The sequence below is a fragment of the Nycticebus coucang genome, chromosome 17 (genome assembly GCF_027406575.1).
Source record: "Nycticebus coucang isolate mNycCou1 chromosome 17, mNycCou1.pri, whole genome shotgun sequence".
In the NCBI taxonomy this organism is placed as follows: Eukaryota; Metazoa; Chordata; class Mammalia; order Primates; family Lorisidae; genus Nycticebus; species Nycticebus coucang.
This window is the reverse complement of record NC_069796.1, coordinates 30,425,458-30,444,588: the sequence shown is the minus strand read 5'-3', so window position 1 is coordinate 30,444,588 and position 19,131 is coordinate 30,425,458. Positions and strand designations below refer to the sequence as shown.

Genomic DNA, 19,131 nt, shown 5'->3' with positions numbered 1-19,131 from the left:
AAAAATAGCCGGGTGTTGTGGCGGGCCCCTGTAGTCCCAGCTACTCAGCAGGCTGAGGCAAGAGAATCACCCAAGCCTAGAAACTGGAGGTTGCTGTGAGCTGTGTGATGCCACGGCACTCTACTGAGGGCAATGAAGTGAGACTGTCTCTACAAAAAAAAAAAAAATTCTATGAATGGAAATGTGTCAGGAGTTTTCCTCTAACATGCAGTGTAATGTTGCTGTCAGTTTAAGATCGATATTCACAAGCAAGTTCAAAAAGTTTCCCTTCAGACTTAACTTTTGAAGAAGTTAAAAAAAATCAGGAGTATACCTTGAATTTAATCCAATACATACCACTTTGGCATGCTATTCGCCTAATTACTCTTTGTTATAAAGATACAAAGATCAACCCTCAATGAATCCCCAACAATAAAAAAAAAAAGATACAAAGGTCATTAGTGTACTTGCTACCTTTTTATGAAAAGATCTTCAAAAGTCATCTCTTACTATTACAAAGTGTAGAGCATCACACAAACAGCAATAAAGGTTAAATAACGTAGTGCCCAGGAGTTCTACAAAGACCACGCTGCCAAACAAGCCAAATTTACAGTCCTTTTATTGAAGAGCCGGCCGGCGACTGCCTCAGGGTCCCAACCTGGGGTTTCTGAGGGCAGCCCCGAGTGTTTAAGGAGTCAGGTTTTTAAGTCTTGGTCTGCACCCTGGTTGGCACGCAGGCTGTCCAGGTGCATTGGGGATGGCGGCGGGCAGCAAGCAAACATTGTACAGAAGCAGAATGTTGCGGTTAGTTAGCCATACGTCATACATCTTTGTTTTAATATTTCCCCAGGCATCTTAGTTCCAGTACTTTCCTCCATACATCTTTGTCTCAGTATTCTCTCCACCTGGCATTCTTTAAAGGTCAGTCTGGGGATAGTCAGTTCATTTCCAGACCCAGGAGTTAGTCAAGCAAGAAATTAGTGAGTGCTTTCCCATCTATCTTGGGAGCAAACTGAACTTACACCATTTTGTTGAGGGCTTGCAGCCCAGGAATTTGTCAGAAGTTAACCGGCATTTTTCTACGTTAGCCTGGACCTAATAATAACATACCGTTGTTTTTTTTAACTTTAAAAATGGTTTTATTTTTTGTGTAACTAATGGAGCACACCATTATTTTTTATATTTAGAAACAGCTGTAGGAGTATTTAATATTTAGATGTTCAAAAATTCTAATATCAATGCATTGAACATAACATTTTCACTAAGCTAGAGTTATAAAGGTATTTTAATTAAAATAAGCATTAGGCTAGGATTGCTGGCTCACACCTATAATCCCAGAACTTTAGGAGACAGAGGCAGGAAGATTCCTTGAGGCCAGGATTTCAAGACCAGCCTGGGCAACATAGCCAGATCCCATCTCTACAAAAAATAGAAAAATTAGCCGGGCACAGTGGTATGCACCTATAGTCCCAGCTACTTGGGAGGCTGAGGTGGGAGGATCACTTGAGCCCAGGAGCTCTATCTAAGTTGCAGTGAGCTCTGATCTCACCACCATACTCCATCCCAGGACACAGAGAAATATCCCAAATCTTTTTTTAAAAAAGTATCAAATGCCTTTAGATACAAAAAAGCACTATGCTAAGCAGCACTACCATAGGGGCTAAAAAGCAAAATAGAGCTTAAAGCTATATACAGAGGCAACTGAGGATGATTAATACCAGAGGAGCCCAGAAGAGTGAACATTCACTGCCACAGGGAAGGAAGTTCAAGGACAGCTTCTAAAGACGCAGCATGACCTTTAGAAGGACATGCAGGGCAGGCAGCCTGATGCCCAGGTAGATGGAAAGGTGACTTGCCAGTCTGCAATGGGGGTGCTAAAAACACTGGATAGCTGAGGCTGTACACCTGCCCTCCCAATGAAAAAGCGTAAACTATTTTAAGATATTCTATGGATCTTAGGCCAGGCACGGTGGCTCATGCCTGTAATCCTGGCAGTCTGGGAGGCCTAGGTGGGTGCATTGCAAGAGTTCGCAGTTCAAGACCAGCCTGAGCAAGAGTGAGACCCCGCCTCTCAAAATAGCCGGGTGTTATGGCAGGCACCTGTAGTCCTGGCTACTCAGGAGGCTGAGACAAGAGAATTGCTTGAGCCCAAGAGTTTGAGGTTGCTGTGAGCTATGATGTCATAGCACTCTACCAAGGGTGACACAGTGAGACTCTGTCTCAAAAAAAAAAAAAAAGAGAAAGCATAAACTATTTTAAGCTATTCTATAGGTCAAAAAAAAAAAAAAGATATTCTATGGGTCTTAAAATACCAATCAAAAAGTAGAATACTGCTTTGGATATAAAATGTATGTTAGAAATATGACAATAAAGAAAAAAAAATTCTGAGTTAGTTAGAAAAGTTCAAGATAAGGATCTTGAAATAATGACAGTGAAAGGGTAGAAATTTAGGTGCTAATGGTGGGTGGAGAAAGAATTCTCAAAGTTTAAGATAGGATGAAATACAAAGTTTATTTATTTGAGAGAGGGAGAGAGAGAAAGGAAATGGACATAGCATATAGAGGAAGGAGTGAAAGGGCAGCTGAGGGAAAGGTGTTTGGAGTTTTAAAGAGTGAAAATTGCCTTTTTCCTTTGCTTTAGTAGGCTAATAATGGAAGCGATGGTGAAATTGTTGCTCTTTCTGGCTTATCTAAGTCCTTTAAATCTGGGAGTTTTGGCAGGAACCGTGGCAGAGAGTTGTAGATGGGAGCTCATATCCCTACTATCTGCTTAGGGCTCTTCAAGGCAGAAAAAGCAAACTCTTGGCTGGCGTGTCCAATCTTTTCTTTTCTTTTTTTCTCTGATGCATATTGGAGGAAGAGTTGGTTTGGGCCACACATTAAGTACACAAACACAGGCGGTGCCTGTGACTCAGTGAGTGCAGCCCCATATATTGAGGGTGGCGGGTTCGAAACTTGGCCCTGGCCAAACTGCAACAAGAAATAGCCGGGCGTTGTGGCGGGCACCTGTAGTCTCAGTTACTTGGGAGGCTGAGGCAAAAGAATCGCCTAAGCCCAAAAGCTGGAGGTGGCTGTGAGCTCTGACACCACAGCACTCTACCGAGATTGACAAAGTCAGACTCTGTCTCTAAAAAAAAAAAAAAATAATAATAATAAGTACACAAACACTAAGGAAAGCTGATTAGGAAATAAAAAGGTCCATGCATACTTTTTGTGATATCTGACACCACAGATGAGCTAACAAAGTCCTCACAAAATCAACATGGGGTCCATGGGCTGCAGGTTGGAGACCCCTATCTTAGAGAGTACAAGTTAAGTAAAAGGCATTTTAATTAAATGAAGGAAGTTTTCATTTAAAGTTTTTCTCTTCAAAGGGGCAATTACATGCTGTGCGTTTATTTCTTTTACTTTCTGTTTGGTAGTTAATTTTCCTCTGTTAGGTTATGAGTAAGGTCACCTTTCAGAGAGTTTATCAAGCCATTGCAATGAAGGTTTTTTTGAGATGTAACATGATGAAAATTTGGGTTTGAGGATAATTGTATTTAAAAGGTGACACCACCAAGCAGCATATCAAAAACTAGGGGCTCCCTGTTTCTGAGTGTGCTGCAGCGCTAGCTGTGCGAAAGCAGTGATTTTCACCCAGTGTGCCACGAAAAATTTTAAAGACCATTAATTAAATTATTTTCTAAAGAAGTAGAAAGCACAGTAAGTATCTATTTTTTACCTTTTTTTTTTTTTGATCAGCATAATTTAAGTGTGCCTTGGAAGTTTAACTATAGGTTCAAGTGTGTCGTGAGATTAAAAAGGTTGAAAACACTGTGTTAGAGGATCCGGAGCTTATCACTTTCATTCAAAAGGCAGCCACTTTTGATGAAAGCATGCTGCCTCAAGTTTCCAGGAGTAATTTTTTGCTATGTGATCATCTCAGCATGCCTAATACCCAATGAGACACGTAGTTGACATTTATTTTCTGAGCCTATGGTAATCTGTTATCCCTTTAGTGGCTTTTATCTTTGTGCTGTTTTTTCGTGGCATGGAGGTTCCAATGTTGCTGACCTGACACACACTTGGTTCTAGAGACAGCTGAATACTGTGCTTAGGAAGCACAGTATACTCTACTAGGTATATACTCAGATGATCAAGATCATTTCACAACAAAGACATATTGCCGCCCAACTCTGTGAATAGTCTGAAAAGGCTCTCCAGATCGTTGGCTGTCACTGTCTTCTTCCTTGGTGCTCACCACTCTTGGCTGTAGGCATAGAAACAATCTCTACCAATCTGACTGGTTTGTGCAGTTGTTCTGATTTTCTGTTTGCCAGTACAATATACCTTAAGCCAGTTTTAGGAAACAGAAGACCTAGTCGTGCTCAACAAAAGTGCAACAAATAGGGACCATTCAATAGGCTGTGAGGTGTAGCTATAGAAACTGCAGCCTTTATTTAAATTTGTATTTTAAAAAAATTTTTTTTATTAAATCATAACTATGCACATTGATGTATTTATGGGGTTCAGTGTACTGATTTGATATACAATGTGAAATGCTTACATTAAACTAACATATCCATCACAATTATATTGTTTTCTTAATAGTTTTGAAATGTTCCATTGCATCATGCACGTTAGGTGAGGTCCCACCAAATACCCTCCCTTCTCCCACATCCTCATCCCCTCCCTTCTGTCTCTCCTCTTCCCTTCTACTTTCTGGACTATAGTATATTTTACCATTCACATGAATATGTAGATGATTATATATTGATTTCATAGTAGTATTGAGACCATTGGATACTTTCCCCCCATTTTTGAGATACTTTGCTAAGAAGAATATGTTCCAGCTCCATCCAGGTAAACATAAAAGATGTGAAGTCACCATCTTTTTTATGGCTACATAGTATTCCATTGTGTACGTATACCACAACTGGTTAGTCCATTCATGGGTCGATGGGCACTTGGGCTGTTTCCATGTCTTGGCAATTATGAATTCGGCTGCAATAAACATTCTGGTCCAAATGTGTTTGTTGTAAAATGATTTTTGATCATCTGGGTATATGCCGACTAGAGGAATTGCAGGATCGAATGGTAGGTCTACTTTTAGTTCCTTGAATATTCTCCAAACTTCTTTCTTAAAAGGTCATATTAGCTTGCATTCCCACCAGCAGTGTTTCCCTTCTTTCCACATCCATGCCAACATCTGTAGTTTTGGTATTTTTTGATGTGGGCTAATCTTACTGGAGTTGTATGATATCTCAAAGTGGTTTTGATTTGCATTTCTCTGATGATTAAAGATGATGAGCATTTTTTCATGTGTTTGTAGGCCATGCACCTGTCTTCTTCAGAGAAGTTTCTGTTCAAGTCTCTTGCCCACATAGAAATGGGGTTATTTGTTCTTTTCTTATTGATTAGTTTGAGTTCTCTGTAGATTCTAGCTATCAGACCTTTGTCAGAAGCATAACCTGCAAAAATCTTCTCCCATTCTGAAGGTTGTCTGTTTGCTTTACTTGTTGTGCTCTTGGCTGTGCAAAAGCTTTTTACTTTGATCAGATCCCAGTAATGTATTTTTCAATGGCCTGAGGGGTCCTCCTCATAAAATATTCTCCCAGCCGATTTCTTCAAGTGTTTTCCTTGCACTCTCTTCTAGTATTTTGATAGTTTCATGTCTTTAAGTTTAAATCTTTTATCCAGTGAGAATCAATTTTTGTTTTTGTTTTTTTTTTGAGACAGAGCCTCAAGCTGTAACCCTGGGTAGAGTGCTGTGGCATCACAGCTCACAGCAACTTCCAACTCCTGGGCTCAAGTGATTCTCTTGCCTCCGCCTCCCAAGTAGCTGGGACTACAGGCGCCTGCCACAACGCCCGGCTATTTTTGGTTGCAGCTGTCATTGTCATTTGGTGGGCCTGGCTGGATTCGAACCCGCCAGCTCAGGTGTATGTGGCTGGCACCTTAGCTGCTTAAGCTACAGGCACCAAGCCGAGAATCAATTTTTGTTAATGGTGAAAGGTGGGGGTCCAGTTTCAGTCTTCTACAGGTCACCAGCGAGTTCACCCAGCACCATTTGTTAAATAGGGAATCTTTCTCCCACTGAATATTTTTGATAGGCTTATCAAAGATCAAATGACAATAAGTTGCGGAGTTCATCTCTTGATTCTCTATTCTGTTCCATAAATCTACCTTTCTGTTTTTATGCCAGTACCATGCTGTTTTGATCAGTATAGATTTATAGTATAGTCTGAAGTCTGATAACGTGATACCTCCTGATTTATGGCTTCCTTCTTCAAGGCAGAAAGGCCACATGAGCCAGTCTTCTTCATCTCTTGTTGCATTTCACTTATAAAATACTATTAATATCTGCCATTGGGATATATCAATAATATGAAATATGCATGTTTGGAGACTGGGCATTGTGGCTCATGCCTGTAATCCCAGCATTTTGGGAGGCAGAGGAGGAAGGATCACTTGAGGTTGTGAGTTTGCCCAGTCTGGCCACAGAGTGAGACTCTCAGTTTCTGTCATAGAGCTCTCCACACCCTTGGAGGATGGCACACCCCAACTTCACTGGGACAGAAGCTCTTGTGCTTGAGACTCTTCCAGACTTCACCCTATGTACCTCCTCAGCTGGCTATTCTTCTGAATCCTTTATAATAAACCAGCAAATATAAGAGTATTCCTGAGGTTTGTAAGCCATCTCAGCAAACTAACTGAACATGAGGAGGGAGCTGTAGAAACCATGGTTTGTAGTTTGATAGGTCAGAAGAATGTGTGGCTTCAATTTGTGGTTGGCATCTGAAGTGGGGGCAGTCCTGTGGGACTGAGCCCTCAACCCATGGGATCTAACACTAAATCTAGGTGGACAGTGTCAGAATTAAATTGGATTATAGGACTTACAGTGGCTGTTGGAGAATTGCATGATGTATGGGGAGCCCTCCCCGCCACACATCTGGTCACAAAATAATTCTGTATTAAGTATGAGAGTAGATGGTTTGTTTTTTCCCTCTAGCAGCCACCATTTCTTCTCAAAGGTGTGGAGAAGGTTTTTTGGATAGGAATACTGCAAGTAATCATTTGGCTATAACAGTATCTGAATTCATTTTTAAAATTACTATAGGGTTGGGGCAGTGGTTCCTAGCATTCTGGGAGGCTGAGGCAGGAGGTTCGCTTGAGGCCAGGAGTTTGAGACCATCTTGAGCAAGAGCAAGACCTTGCCTCTACAAAAAGATAGAAAAAATAGCTAGGCATGGTGCCTCATCTCTGTAGTCCCAGCTACTTGGAAGCCTGAGGCAGGAAGATTGCTTGAGGCCAGGAGTTTGAGCTTGCTGTGAGCTATGATGATGCCAGGGCACTCTAGGCCAGGGAATAGAGAGAAACTCTCTCTCAAACAACAACAATAACAACAACAAACCCTACTATAATTTTGAATGTGCTAGTTGACCCACACATTTTCATGTGTACATACACACACAATGTTGTCACCTAATAGTTGTCTTAATACAGTGACATTCTTTTTATTTGGGTAGTATTTATAATGTTACGAAATGAGTGTTAATCTTTATATGTGTTTTACCAGTGTTTTGCTAAGATATTTTCCAAAAATATCTTATAGGCCTGGTGAGGTGGCTCACGCCTATAATCCTAGCACTCTGAGAGGCCGAGGCTGGAGGATCACTTGAACTCAGGAGTTCAAGTTCAGCTTGAGCAAGAGCAAGACTCCGTCTCTACTAACAATAGAAAAATTATCAGGGCATTATGGTGTGCCTGTAGTCCCAGCTACTCAGCAGGCTGAGGCAGGAGGGTCGCTTGAGCCCAGGAGTTTGAGGTTGCTGTGAGCCAGGCAGATGTCATGACACTCTAGCCTGGGCAACCGAGTAAGACACTGTCTCAAAAACAAAACAAAACAAAACAAAAAAAACTTACAAACCCATTTCATTAAATCATTAAAAACAGTTTGTTTTTAAAAACAAGGACATTATCTAGAATAACAGTCCAAAGTTTACTACCTGACAAGCATTTTTTGATGGCAAAGTCCATTTTAGTGTTAATTGTTATAGTTGATCCATTTCAGCAGGAAAGTTTCTGTTCATGGGGTCTTATATAGCAGTTTTCCAGGTTACCAAATGGTGTAGAAATTTTATCAGAATGCAGTTATTAGAACCTTGGGATTTTCTTCTCTCTCCATTGATTGCCTTTGTTTTTTCCACAATCTGAACCTGAAAGTAAAATAGACGGCAAAGAAAATTAAATATTGAAGACAATCCTTCTAAAAATGCTAAACTGACAATGAAAAACATTAATCCAATCAATGGGCAGATAATTACTTGAACTCTAATAAGAATGTCATGAGCATATATCTAATTATATTATGATTTTAAATACCTGGGGTCATTTTATTAATCAAGTATAAAATCTAGACTTTAAACTCTTTCAGTTGCCCTGAGGAAAAGATTGAGGGCTAAGCATGAACTTCTTGGCAATTAGAGTTGATATTGAAGTAGTTCTATCATTGGAAGAAAACGACTTAGTAAAAATGGGCTCTTGGGCCAGGCGTGGTGGCTCATGCCTGTAATCCTAGCACTTTGGGAGGCTGAGGTGAGTGGATTGCCTGAGCTCACAGGTTTCAAGACCAGCCTGAGTCAGAGCGAGACCTTTTCTCTAAAAATAGCTGGGCATTGTGGCAGGCACCTGAAGTCCCAGCTTCAGGAGGCTGAGGCAAGAGAATCACTTGAGTCCAAGAGTTTGAGGTTGCTGTGAGCTACGACGCCATGGCACTCTACTGAGGATGACAAAGTGAGAGAATCTGTCTCAAAAAATAATAAAATGAAATAAAAATAGGCTTTTGCTGTGTGTGTTCTGTTAGGGATCAAAATATGTTCATATACAGACTTATCTTTATCATAGTCTAGCAATAAAAACACTTAATGTCTTATAACTTCAAAATAGCTATATGAAATATTCCCATAGAACAGATGAGAATACAGAGGTTTAGTGAAAATTAAGTGATTTTCTCACATTTTCACGATGGATTTGGGTTTTGAAGCTAGGCAGTTTTTTGTATGGCCCTTACATAGCTTCAGAATGGAGACTGGTCCTCAGAGAGACTGAGCCTTGATCAGAAGCTTGGAACTTTCTTTTCGTTTTTTTTTTTTTGGTGGGCGACAGAGTCTCAAGCTGTCGCTCTCAGTAGAGTGCTGTAGCATCACAGCTCACAGCAACCTCAAACTCTTGGGTTTAAGCGATTCTCTTGCCTCAGCCTCCCAAGTAGCTGGGACTACAGGTGCCTACCACAATGCCCGGCGATTTTTTGATTGCAGTGTCATTGTTATTTAGCAGGCCTGAGCTGGGCTCAAACCCGCCAGCCTCAGTGTATGTAGCTGGTGCCCTACTCACTGAGCTACAAGTGCCAAGCTGAAGTTTGGAACTTTCAGTCCCACCCTCTTCCTAACATCTGGGGAGAGAAGAAGGGCTGGAGACAGACTTAATAATCCATCATGTTGACATGATGAAGTCTCCACAAAAACCTTTCCTTGGTGGGCTTTAGAGAGCTTCTGAGCTGGTGAACTCAATCATGTGCCAGGAAGGTGACCCAACTCCATGGGGACAGAAGCTACTATGCTCAGGACCTTTCCAGACCTCTTCATCTTGTGTACCTCTTCATCTGCCTGGGCATTCGTATCCTCTAATCACTAAAAGTAAGTAAAGTGTTTTCCTGAAACAGTCATTCTAGCAAATTATTGAACCTGAGGAAGGGAGTTGTTGGAACCCCAGACTTTGTGGCCAGTCAGAAATGTGGGTAACATGGGGACTCATACTTATGCATGGCATCTGAAGTGAGGTCAGGCAGTATCATGGGACTGAAGCCTTAATCCCGTGGAGACTGATACTAACTTAGTAGTTAGTGTCAGAATTGAATGGAATTGTAGGACACCCAACAGGTGTCCTATAGAAACACCCAACAGAAAAAAACTTGCACAGCCTCATAGGCCAAAAAAAGGATATTGAATTGATTTGTTTTACAATCTTTATTAATGTGGACAGATATTTTTGTGTATGTTGGACACTTAAAGGTCCTCTTCTATAAACTTTTCTGTAAACTATTAGTGTTCTTTGTCAGTTTCCCTACTGAGTTGTCTTTTTCCCAATGATTACTAAGAGCTTTTAGTATATTAGGTATGCTAGCCTTAGGTCTATATTTTGTGTTGCAAGTATTTTCCCCTGGTTTGTTGACTTTTGTCTTTACATTGTTTTTTTTCCAATAATTTTTAAAAATCATATAATCATGGGCGGTGCCTGTGGCTCAACGGGTAGGGCGCCGGTCCCATATGCCGGAGGTGGCGGGTTCAAGCCCAGCCCCGGCCAAAAAAAAAAAAAAAATCATATAATCATATCTGTCAATCTTTTCCTTTATAGTTCTTTGAGTTCCATATTATGCTTAGGAGGATGTTCTCTGAGGTTATAAAAATGTTTATATTTTCCTTTGTTACATTTATGCTTTTACATTTTTAGGCCTAAATTTAATATTTCTGAAATTCATCTTGATGCATTTTATAAATTCAACATTTATTTATGGAAAATGTCTAGCTGAATGTTATAAACCTTTTATTGAATAATGTAATTTTTCCCTACTGACTTTGCTATTTTTTCTTATGTACTGAATTTTTAGATTTTCTTGGGTTTTATCCTGAATTTCATGCTATTCCACCACTTCTGTTCCTATGCCATCACCACAATTCTCCTTCTTAACAATATGCTTTATCCGCTTGGCACCTGTAGCTTGGTGAGTAGGGCACCAGCTACATACACTGAGGCTGGTGGGTTCAAGCCCGGCCCGGGCCAGCTAAACAACAATGACAACTGCAACCAAAAATAGCTGGGCGTTGTGGTGGGCGCCTGTAGTCCCAGCTACTTGGGAGGCTGAGGAAAGAGAATCACTTAAGCCCAAGAGTTGGAGGTTGCTGTGAGCTGTGACACCATGGCACTCTACTGAGGGTGACATGGTGACACTCTGTTTCAAGAAAAAAAAACCAATATGCTTTATTATCTGATAAAGCTAGCCTCTACTTAATACTCTTCTTTTTAAGAACCTTCATGGTCGCAGCGCCTGTGGCTCAAGGGGTAGGGCGCCGGTCCCATATGCTGGAGGTGGCGGGTTCAAACCCAGCCCCGGCCAAAAAAAAAAAAAAAAGAACCTTCATGGCTACTCTAGCATGTTTATTCTTCCTTAGGAATTATTTATTTATTTATTTATTTTTTGAGACATAGTCTCACTATGTTACCCTTGGTAGAGTGCCATTGAGTTACAGTTCACAGCAACCTCAAATTCTTGGGCTTAAGCCATTCTTTTGCCTCAGCCTCCCAAGTAGCTGGGACTACAGGCATCCACCACAATGCCCAGCTATTTTCTTTCTTTCTTTTTTTTTTTTTTTTAGTTTTTGAATGGAGCCGGGTTTGAACCTGCCACATCCAGTATATGGAGCAGTCGCCCTACTCCTTGAGCCACGGGCACCGCCCCCAGCTATTTTCTTGTTGCAGTTGTCATTGTTGTTTAGCAGGCCTGGCTGGGTTTGAACCTGCCAGCCTTGATGCATGTGATTGGCTCTGTAACCACTGTGGTACAGGTACTGAGCTCCTTAGGAATTTTTAAATTTTTAATTAAAATCATAACTGTACAATGTGATGATTTGATATGTAATGAGGGATGCTTAAATCAAACTGATTAACATATCCATCACCTCTTATTTTTTGTGGTAAGAAATTTAAATTTTACTCTTAGTTATTTTGAAATATACCCTTGTATTGTGCACATTAGGCGAGAGCCCACCAAATGCCCTCCCTCCTCCCACCAAACACTCTCCTTTTTTCCTCCCTTTCCCCTCCTCTCCTCTTGCTAGACCCTATTTGTGTTTTATCATTCGTATGAGTGTGTGTTTATATATTAGTTTCATAATACTATTGCGTATATTGAATACTTTTTGTCCCATTCTTGAGATACTTTACTAAGAAGAATGTGTTCCAACTCCATCCAGGTAAACATAAAAAATGTAAAGTCTCCCTCTTTTTTATGGCTGAATAGTATTCCATGGGATGCATATACCACAATTTGTTAATCCATTCACAGGTTAATGGGTATTTGGGCTGCTTCTATGACTTGGCAAATAGGAATTTGGCTGCAATTTTGGGTACAATTTTGTTAAGTTCTGCTTACCCTTTCAGTTTCTGCATCTGTTGTAAGGTCTCTGGTAGAGTCATTCCCAGGCTTTCAGGGAAAAAAAGGGTGATAATTCCATTCAGGACAGTGAGACTGCCCATGACAATGTAGGGCAGAAGTCTGTTGTAAGCACCTGCAAATTTTTTAGAAGAAAAAAGTAAGCAAATTATCACAGTTTCTTCTTGGCAGATGACATTGACCATGCATTCTATATTTGGCATAAAATTTTTCATTCTTTCCTGTAACTGGTATCCTCTAAGCTTCTACTTAATCATGTGTGACAGATGTTCTCTTGATAGAAGTCTGTGCCTGCCAAAGTTCTCCTCTGAAGGTGGAGGTAATTGAAGATGGGGGATGGGAGGACATCAAGGGAAAGGAGGTTGAACAGGATGTATCAGGGGCAGTTTCTGGCTCTTGTAAGTGTGACTTCTGCTTTTGCCCAAACCAATAAGCTGCAATGGAAAGCTAGGTCCACAGAACTATAAGACTCTTTGGTTTTATATATATATATATATATATTTGAGACAGAGTCTCATTCTCCCTTGGTAGAATGTCATGGCATCACAGCTCACAGCAACCTCAAACTCTTGAGCTTAAGCGATTCTCTTGCCTCAGCCTCCCTAGTAGCTGGGACTACAGGTGCCCACCACAATGCCTGGCTATTTTTTGGTTGTAGTTGTCATTGTTGTTTGGGAGGCCTGGGCTGGATTTGAACTCACCAGCTCTGGTGTATGTGGCTGGCACTCTAGCTGCTAAGCTACAGGCGCTGAGCCTGCTTTTATTTTTATTTTAATTTTTTTGAGACAGGATCTCTTTCTGTTGCCTGGGCTAGAGTGCAGTGGTGTCATCATAGCTGATTGCTACCCTCAAACTCTAAGGCTCAAGCAATCTTCCTGCTTCAGTCTCTACTAAGTAGCTGGGACTACAGGTCTTGCTATGTTGCTCAGGCTTGTCTTGAACTCTTGGCCTCAAACAGTCCTGCCTCAGCCTCCCAAAATGCTGGAATACAGGCATGTACCGCTGAGCCTGGCTGAGAATCTTTAAAATAAAAAAATCCAAGTAGTATGTTCAATCCAATTTAAATCAATAAATGATAAACATCAGGCATATTCTATGAAAGCACTGCGTGCCTAGATTTGTTTTGCAACATGTACACGTCTTGGTTTAACATGTAAAGGAAAGAGGTACTCTACCTTTTCTTTATGGGGTGTCACTCAGACAGGTGAGTAACAGGTCCTTATCTTTCTTTCCTTCTATAAACATATAGAGATTACAGAAGAACAACGCACCTATGTATTTTATTTAACATAAAACATAAGAAAAACATTGATCTTGAAGCTTCTCTGAGGCCTCCACGTCCTTAACAGGAATAGCTATTGTGGAATAGAAAGTTTTTGGACTCTATACCGGGGTACCAGGGGCCATTGCTGGACCATCTGAGCATGGTGTGAGAATATGGAAGAATAAAGGGGAAATGACACTATTTGGTAGAACATGCTATCTCAGGCGTGGTTCAGGGCAGCTGTGCACAGTATGTTCAAGGAAAATGTTTCTCTTTCTCTATAAAGAGATTTAGAGCATACCTTTTCTGAGAATTCGTATGTGTCTTTAGGGGTATGTGTATGTGTTTTAACCAGTAGGTAATCAATGGATGACTCATAAGAATAAGGTAACGAATCTACATTTCTCACCTGTAAAATCCCTAATGAAGACTAGGTGTGAAGAGCCTCCATCACATTAAACACGCTACTGAAACCCCTGTGTGGTGTTATTTTAGAGTGATACATTTGAACATATAAAAACAAAAAATTTTTGCATTACTAAAATGTCGTAAAGTCAAAATGCGAATAAGAAAATATTTAAAACATTTATATAAAGGGATAATTTCCTTCCATTATAAAGAGCTTGCACAAATAAAAAAGAAACAGATGAATAAACCGTTAAAGAATGGGTAAAAGGATGTACAGGTGCAGTGGCTCACACCTATAATCCCAGCACTTTGGGAGGCCAAGATGGGAGGGTCACTTGAGGCCAGGAGTTTGAGACCTGCCTAAGCAAGAGTGAAACCCTATCTCTATGAAAAGTAGAAAAGTTATCCAGGTGTGGCGGTGTGGGCCTGTAGGCCCAGGTAATTGACAGGCTAAGGTAGGATAATTGCTTGAGAGTTTGAGGGTTGTAATAAATAAAGATGATGCCACTACATTCTAGCCTGGGTGACAGCAAGACCCCATCTGAAAGAATAAATAAATAAAAAAGAATGGGCAAAAGGCATGTGCAGTCTGCTCACTGAAAGATAAATGGAATGGCCAATAAACACAAGAAAAAAATGCTCAATCTCATTTATAATTAAAGAAATCGAAATGATACTAATTTTTCACATAATAGATTACAGTGATTAAAGGGGAAAAGAAAAGCCTGTATCACTTTGTGTGGTATTTAACTACTTATAGAGTCAGACCGTAAAAAAAAATAAATTGGTAATCCCCATTGTTGGTGAGGATATGGGAAACAGCCACTCCCATTCATTGATACTAGGATTGTAAATTGGTATAATATTTAGAGTTCAATTTGGTGATATCTATGAAAATTTCAAAGGCCTTCTTTGCTCCAGGAAATTTACTTCAATGCATCTATCTATAAATCCAAATATACATTAAAAATGCACAAAGGGTATAGGAGTATAGGAGATGTTTGTTATAATGTTATTTATATTAGCAAAAACCTGGAAATGGTCTAAGTATCTATCCACTGGAGTCTGTTTATATAAATTATGCATATACATTTATTGGAAGACTGTGTACTTATTTGAAAAAATAAATAAGGGCAGTATGGTGGCTCACACCTATAATCCCAGCACACTGGGAGGCCCAGATGGGTCAATTGCCTGAGCTCAGAAGTTTGAGACCAGCCTGAGCTAGAGTGAGATCCTGTTTCTAAAAATAGCCGGGGGTGAGCGGTGCCTGTGGCTCAGTGGGTGGGCCTTGCCAGAGGGTGGCAGATTCAAACCTGGCCTTGGCCAAACTGCAACAACAAAAAAATTAGCCAGGTGCCAATAGTCCCAGCTACTCAGAAGGCTGAGCCAAGAGAATCACCTAAGCCCAGGAGTTGGAGGTTGCTGTGAGCTGTGTGATGCCATGGCACTCTACCAAGGGCAATAAAGTGAGACTCTGTCTCTACAAAAAAATAAAAATAAAAATAAAAATAACATAGCTGGGGCTTATGATGGGCGTCAGTAGTCCTAGCTACTCAGGAGGCTGAGGGAAGAGAATAGCTTAAGCCCAAGAGTTTAAGGTTGCTGTGAGCTATGACACCATACACTCTACTGAGGAAAACAAAGTGAAACTTGTCTCAAGAAAAGAATAAATAAAAATAAATAAATAGAATAGAATAAAAAATAAAAAAGATGGTAAGTACTCTTCTTTTTTTTGTAGAGACAGTCTCACTGTACCGCCCTCAGGTAGAGTGCCATGGCGTCACACGGCTCACAGCAACCTCTAACTCTTGGGTTTAAGCGATTCTCTTGCCTCAGCCTCCCGAGTAGCTGGGACTACAGGCGCCCTCCACAACGCCTGGCTATTTTTTTGTTGCAGTTTGGCCGGGGCTGGGTTTGAACCCGCCACCCTTGGCATATGGGGCTGGCGCCCTACTCACTGAGCCACAGGCGCCTCCCCATGGTAAGTACTCTTATTTGACAATGTGAATGTTACTTTTTTTGCATTATTATTATTATTGTTGTTCAATAATTCATTGCAGCAATTGTCCGATTTATTTTCTGAACATATTTATCTTCGTTCATTCTTTACTAGGTTTTTGTTTCTAGTCCTTATCTTAAACATTGCTATTGTTATTAAATTTTAAGACTTTTTGATTTTGTGAAGGTAAAAAATGGAAACCAAATAAACACATGTATATGTAAAAAAAATAAAACCCTAGTAAAAGAAGGTAATAAAGCAATATATACCCATTTAGAAGAATATTCTGATACAATGTTACATTTTAAAAGTTACAAGCAGGCTCAGCTCCTGTAGCACAATGGTTATGGTGCCAGCCACATATACCAACAGTGGCAGGTTCGAACCTGGCCCAGGCCAGCTAAACAACAATGACAACTGCAACAAAAAATAGCCAGGCATTGTGGTGGGCAGCTGTAGTCCCAGCTACTTGAGAGGCTGAGGCAAGAGAAACTCTTAAGCCCAAGTGTTTGAGGTGGCTGTGAGCTGTGACACCATGGCACCCTACCGAGGGCAATATAGTGAGACTCTGTCTCAAAAAAAAAAAAAATAAATATTACAAACAATGTATATAATTTTATTTTTGTGTTTAAAAATTATGTATATCTACACACACACACACACACACGTATGTACTGCGTGTGTAGACAGAAGGGTAGTATATATTCTGTGCAAAACAAAATGTCTGAAGGGTTACTCACCAAACAGTTATATGGAGTACTTTTAGGGCTACATGGGAAGCCGGGAGTTGAGTTGAATTTGTACTTTTCCCAGTACATTCTCACTTGTTTGAATTTTTCACAATGAAACTCTTTTCCCTTTAAAACAAGTTTAATGAAAGAACAAGCTGACAAGATGTATCTCACCGAGGTAAACGAAGTAGGGCGCGATGATGCTGCCCACCCTGGAGGCCATGGATGTGACCCCGACAGCCATGTTCCTGATGGGCGTGGGGTAGAGCTCTGCTGTGAAGACATACAGCATGGAGAAAGCAGAGGTGATCCCAAATTTTCCCAACATGGCCAGACCAATGGAGAAGAAGTAGTAATCTGGAAAAGAGTCCCCTGTCAACAGCAGTGTTTTCAGAAGGGACACTTTCTTAACTCCGTTGCTTCTGTTGTCCTTTGTGTGTCAATGGCAATGTTTTTATTAACATAAAAATATTCAGAAAATAACATTACCTCTTTGAATTTCTAATCGCCGGATATGGGCAAAGACAGAGAATGAGAGGTAACTTTGTACTTTGCGCCACTGTTGTTCTAGATCATTAGTGCATTCAGTGAACTTTGTCCCCTTGACTTCTATTCGTTACAACAGCTTCATGATAAGTTGTTACCATATTAATATAATTAAGTTTAATCTTCAAAGAGAAGGGCCAATCCTTTCTATTCTATTTCTTGTTATTAAGAAAGAAATATTTCCCAGGATTATAGGTGTGAGCCATCATGCCCAGCCTTAGTTATAAAAAAAAGAAAAAGAAAGAAAGAAATATTTCGAGGGGGGTGGGGTCTTGGCGTGTGCCACACATTTTGGGGGCAAGATACGATTGTAAGAGTTTTACTTCTTCAGCGCCTTAAAAATACAAACGATTACCTAACAAATGCAATTAATGTAACCTGGTTTCTTGTACCCTTAATGAATCCCCAACAATAAAAAAAAAAAGAAAGAAAGAAATATTTCTATGTATATTACTATGTATTTATTGACAACATTTTTATATTATGAGAAAGACACAAGGGGAAAAGGGAAGCCCATTTCACTTTGTGTGCTAACTACTTAAAGATTTAGACAATAAAACCACTGAATGTATTTTGAGACCAGCATATATTGCCAACTGTAACACTTGAATATGTACCTCATATAAAAGGTTTGCAAGTACCAAGAAGTAAGGAATCAGGAGGTTTGAGGATTTAAGTGAGTCTTTCTATGAAACGGCTGGCTGGGAGTTACTCTGTGTGGTTGGTGATTCCTGATTCTCCAAGGCTGACTCTTCTGTTTGAGGGTAGTTGTTTTGAAAACAGGAAACTAGCAATCAGCTTTCTAATTGACTTATGAATGGTTTACAAAGTAAAGGCTGCCTAAACAGGGAGCAGTGACTCATAAGTGGCTTAGTGAGTGTGCAGGTCTTTTGTGGTCAGCTAACTTCTTACCTGTAGGTACCAGTTGAATTAAGAGAAGCACACCTCCTCCCAAGAACAGCACCCCAGCTATGATGTAACGCCTGGGTAGGGTTCGAAGTAGCAGCCAGGCTGTGATATAAGCTGGAACTTCAATCAAGGCAGAGAGGAAACAGTTCAGGTAGGGATCTCCATGTAAATTAGGAGTATCAAGAGAAAGAGCAAAGTAACCCACTGAGGTTAGCATCCTGAAAAATAAAAGAGAAAAGATAAAAATGACAAAAGGATAGCCTGAAGCACTCTCAAATTTCATGATGGTCAAGAAATTGTCTAGATGTTGCTGTCCTGTGAGAAGTCACTAGCTTCATGGCTACTTAAATTTAAATAAATTAAAGTGAAATAAAATTACAAATTCAGTTCCTCAGTCACACTTCAGGTGTTCGATAGTCACACGTGGTTAGTGGCTACTACAGAGGGTGCCAGAAAAAAATGTATACACATTTTAAGAAAGGAAAAACCTGTATTAAAATTGTAATGTTCAATATATACTGATAACACCTATTATCTTTTTTTTTTTTTTTTTTTTTTTGCCGGGTCTGGGTTTGAACCAGCACCCTACTGCTCTGAGCCACAGGCACCACCCTAACATCTGTTATCTTTTTTTTTTAATATATATTTTTTCTTTTTTGTAGTTTTTGGCTGGGGCTGGGTTTGAACCCACCACCTCTGGCATATAGGACGGCGCCCTATCCCTTTGAGCCACAGGCACCGCCTAACATCTGTTATCTTGTATCCACATATAGAGTATCTTGTATCTCTTATAGTCGCAGAAGACAAATGTGTCTTAAGGATTCCATTTTAATTTTAATACAGTTTTGTAATTTCTTAAAATGTGTATGCTTTTTTAATACCCTCTGTGTATTGGACCACACAGATATAAAACATTTCCATCATTGCCGAAAATTCTATCCAACAGCACTAGTCCAGATATAACAATACCTATTCTCAACTGGTTGAATTCAAAATTTTTTTTTTTTTTTGTAGAGACAGAGTCTCACTGTACCGCCCTCGGGTAGAGGGCCGTGGCGTCAGACGGCTCACAGCAACCT

General features: G+C 40.2%; 1 protein-coding gene across 2 annotated transcripts in view; it reads right to left on the bottom strand.

Moving 5' to 3' along the window:
• Positions 1-586: 586 nt before the first annotated feature.
• The window catches only part of SLC22A4 (solute carrier family 22 member 4), a 57,102-nt gene continuing 38,557 nt past the window's right edge, over positions 587-19,131 (bottom strand). The window contains exons 7-10 of one of the 2 annotated variants that reach the window (XM_053566931.1): positions 18,056-18,270; positions 16,772-16,954; positions 12,172-12,307; positions 587-8,179 (exon numbers count right to left, since the gene is read on the bottom strand). In XM_053566931.1, the coding sequence (XP_053422906.1) occupies positions 8,104-8,179; positions 12,172-12,307; positions 16,772-16,954; positions 18,056-18,270 (610 nt within the window). In that variant the 3' untranslated portion in view covers positions 587-8,103. The remainder of the gene's footprint in view (positions 8,180-12,171; positions 12,308-16,771; positions 16,955-18,055; positions 18,271-19,131) is intronic. The other variant, XM_053566932.1, reaches the window with a different exon arrangement.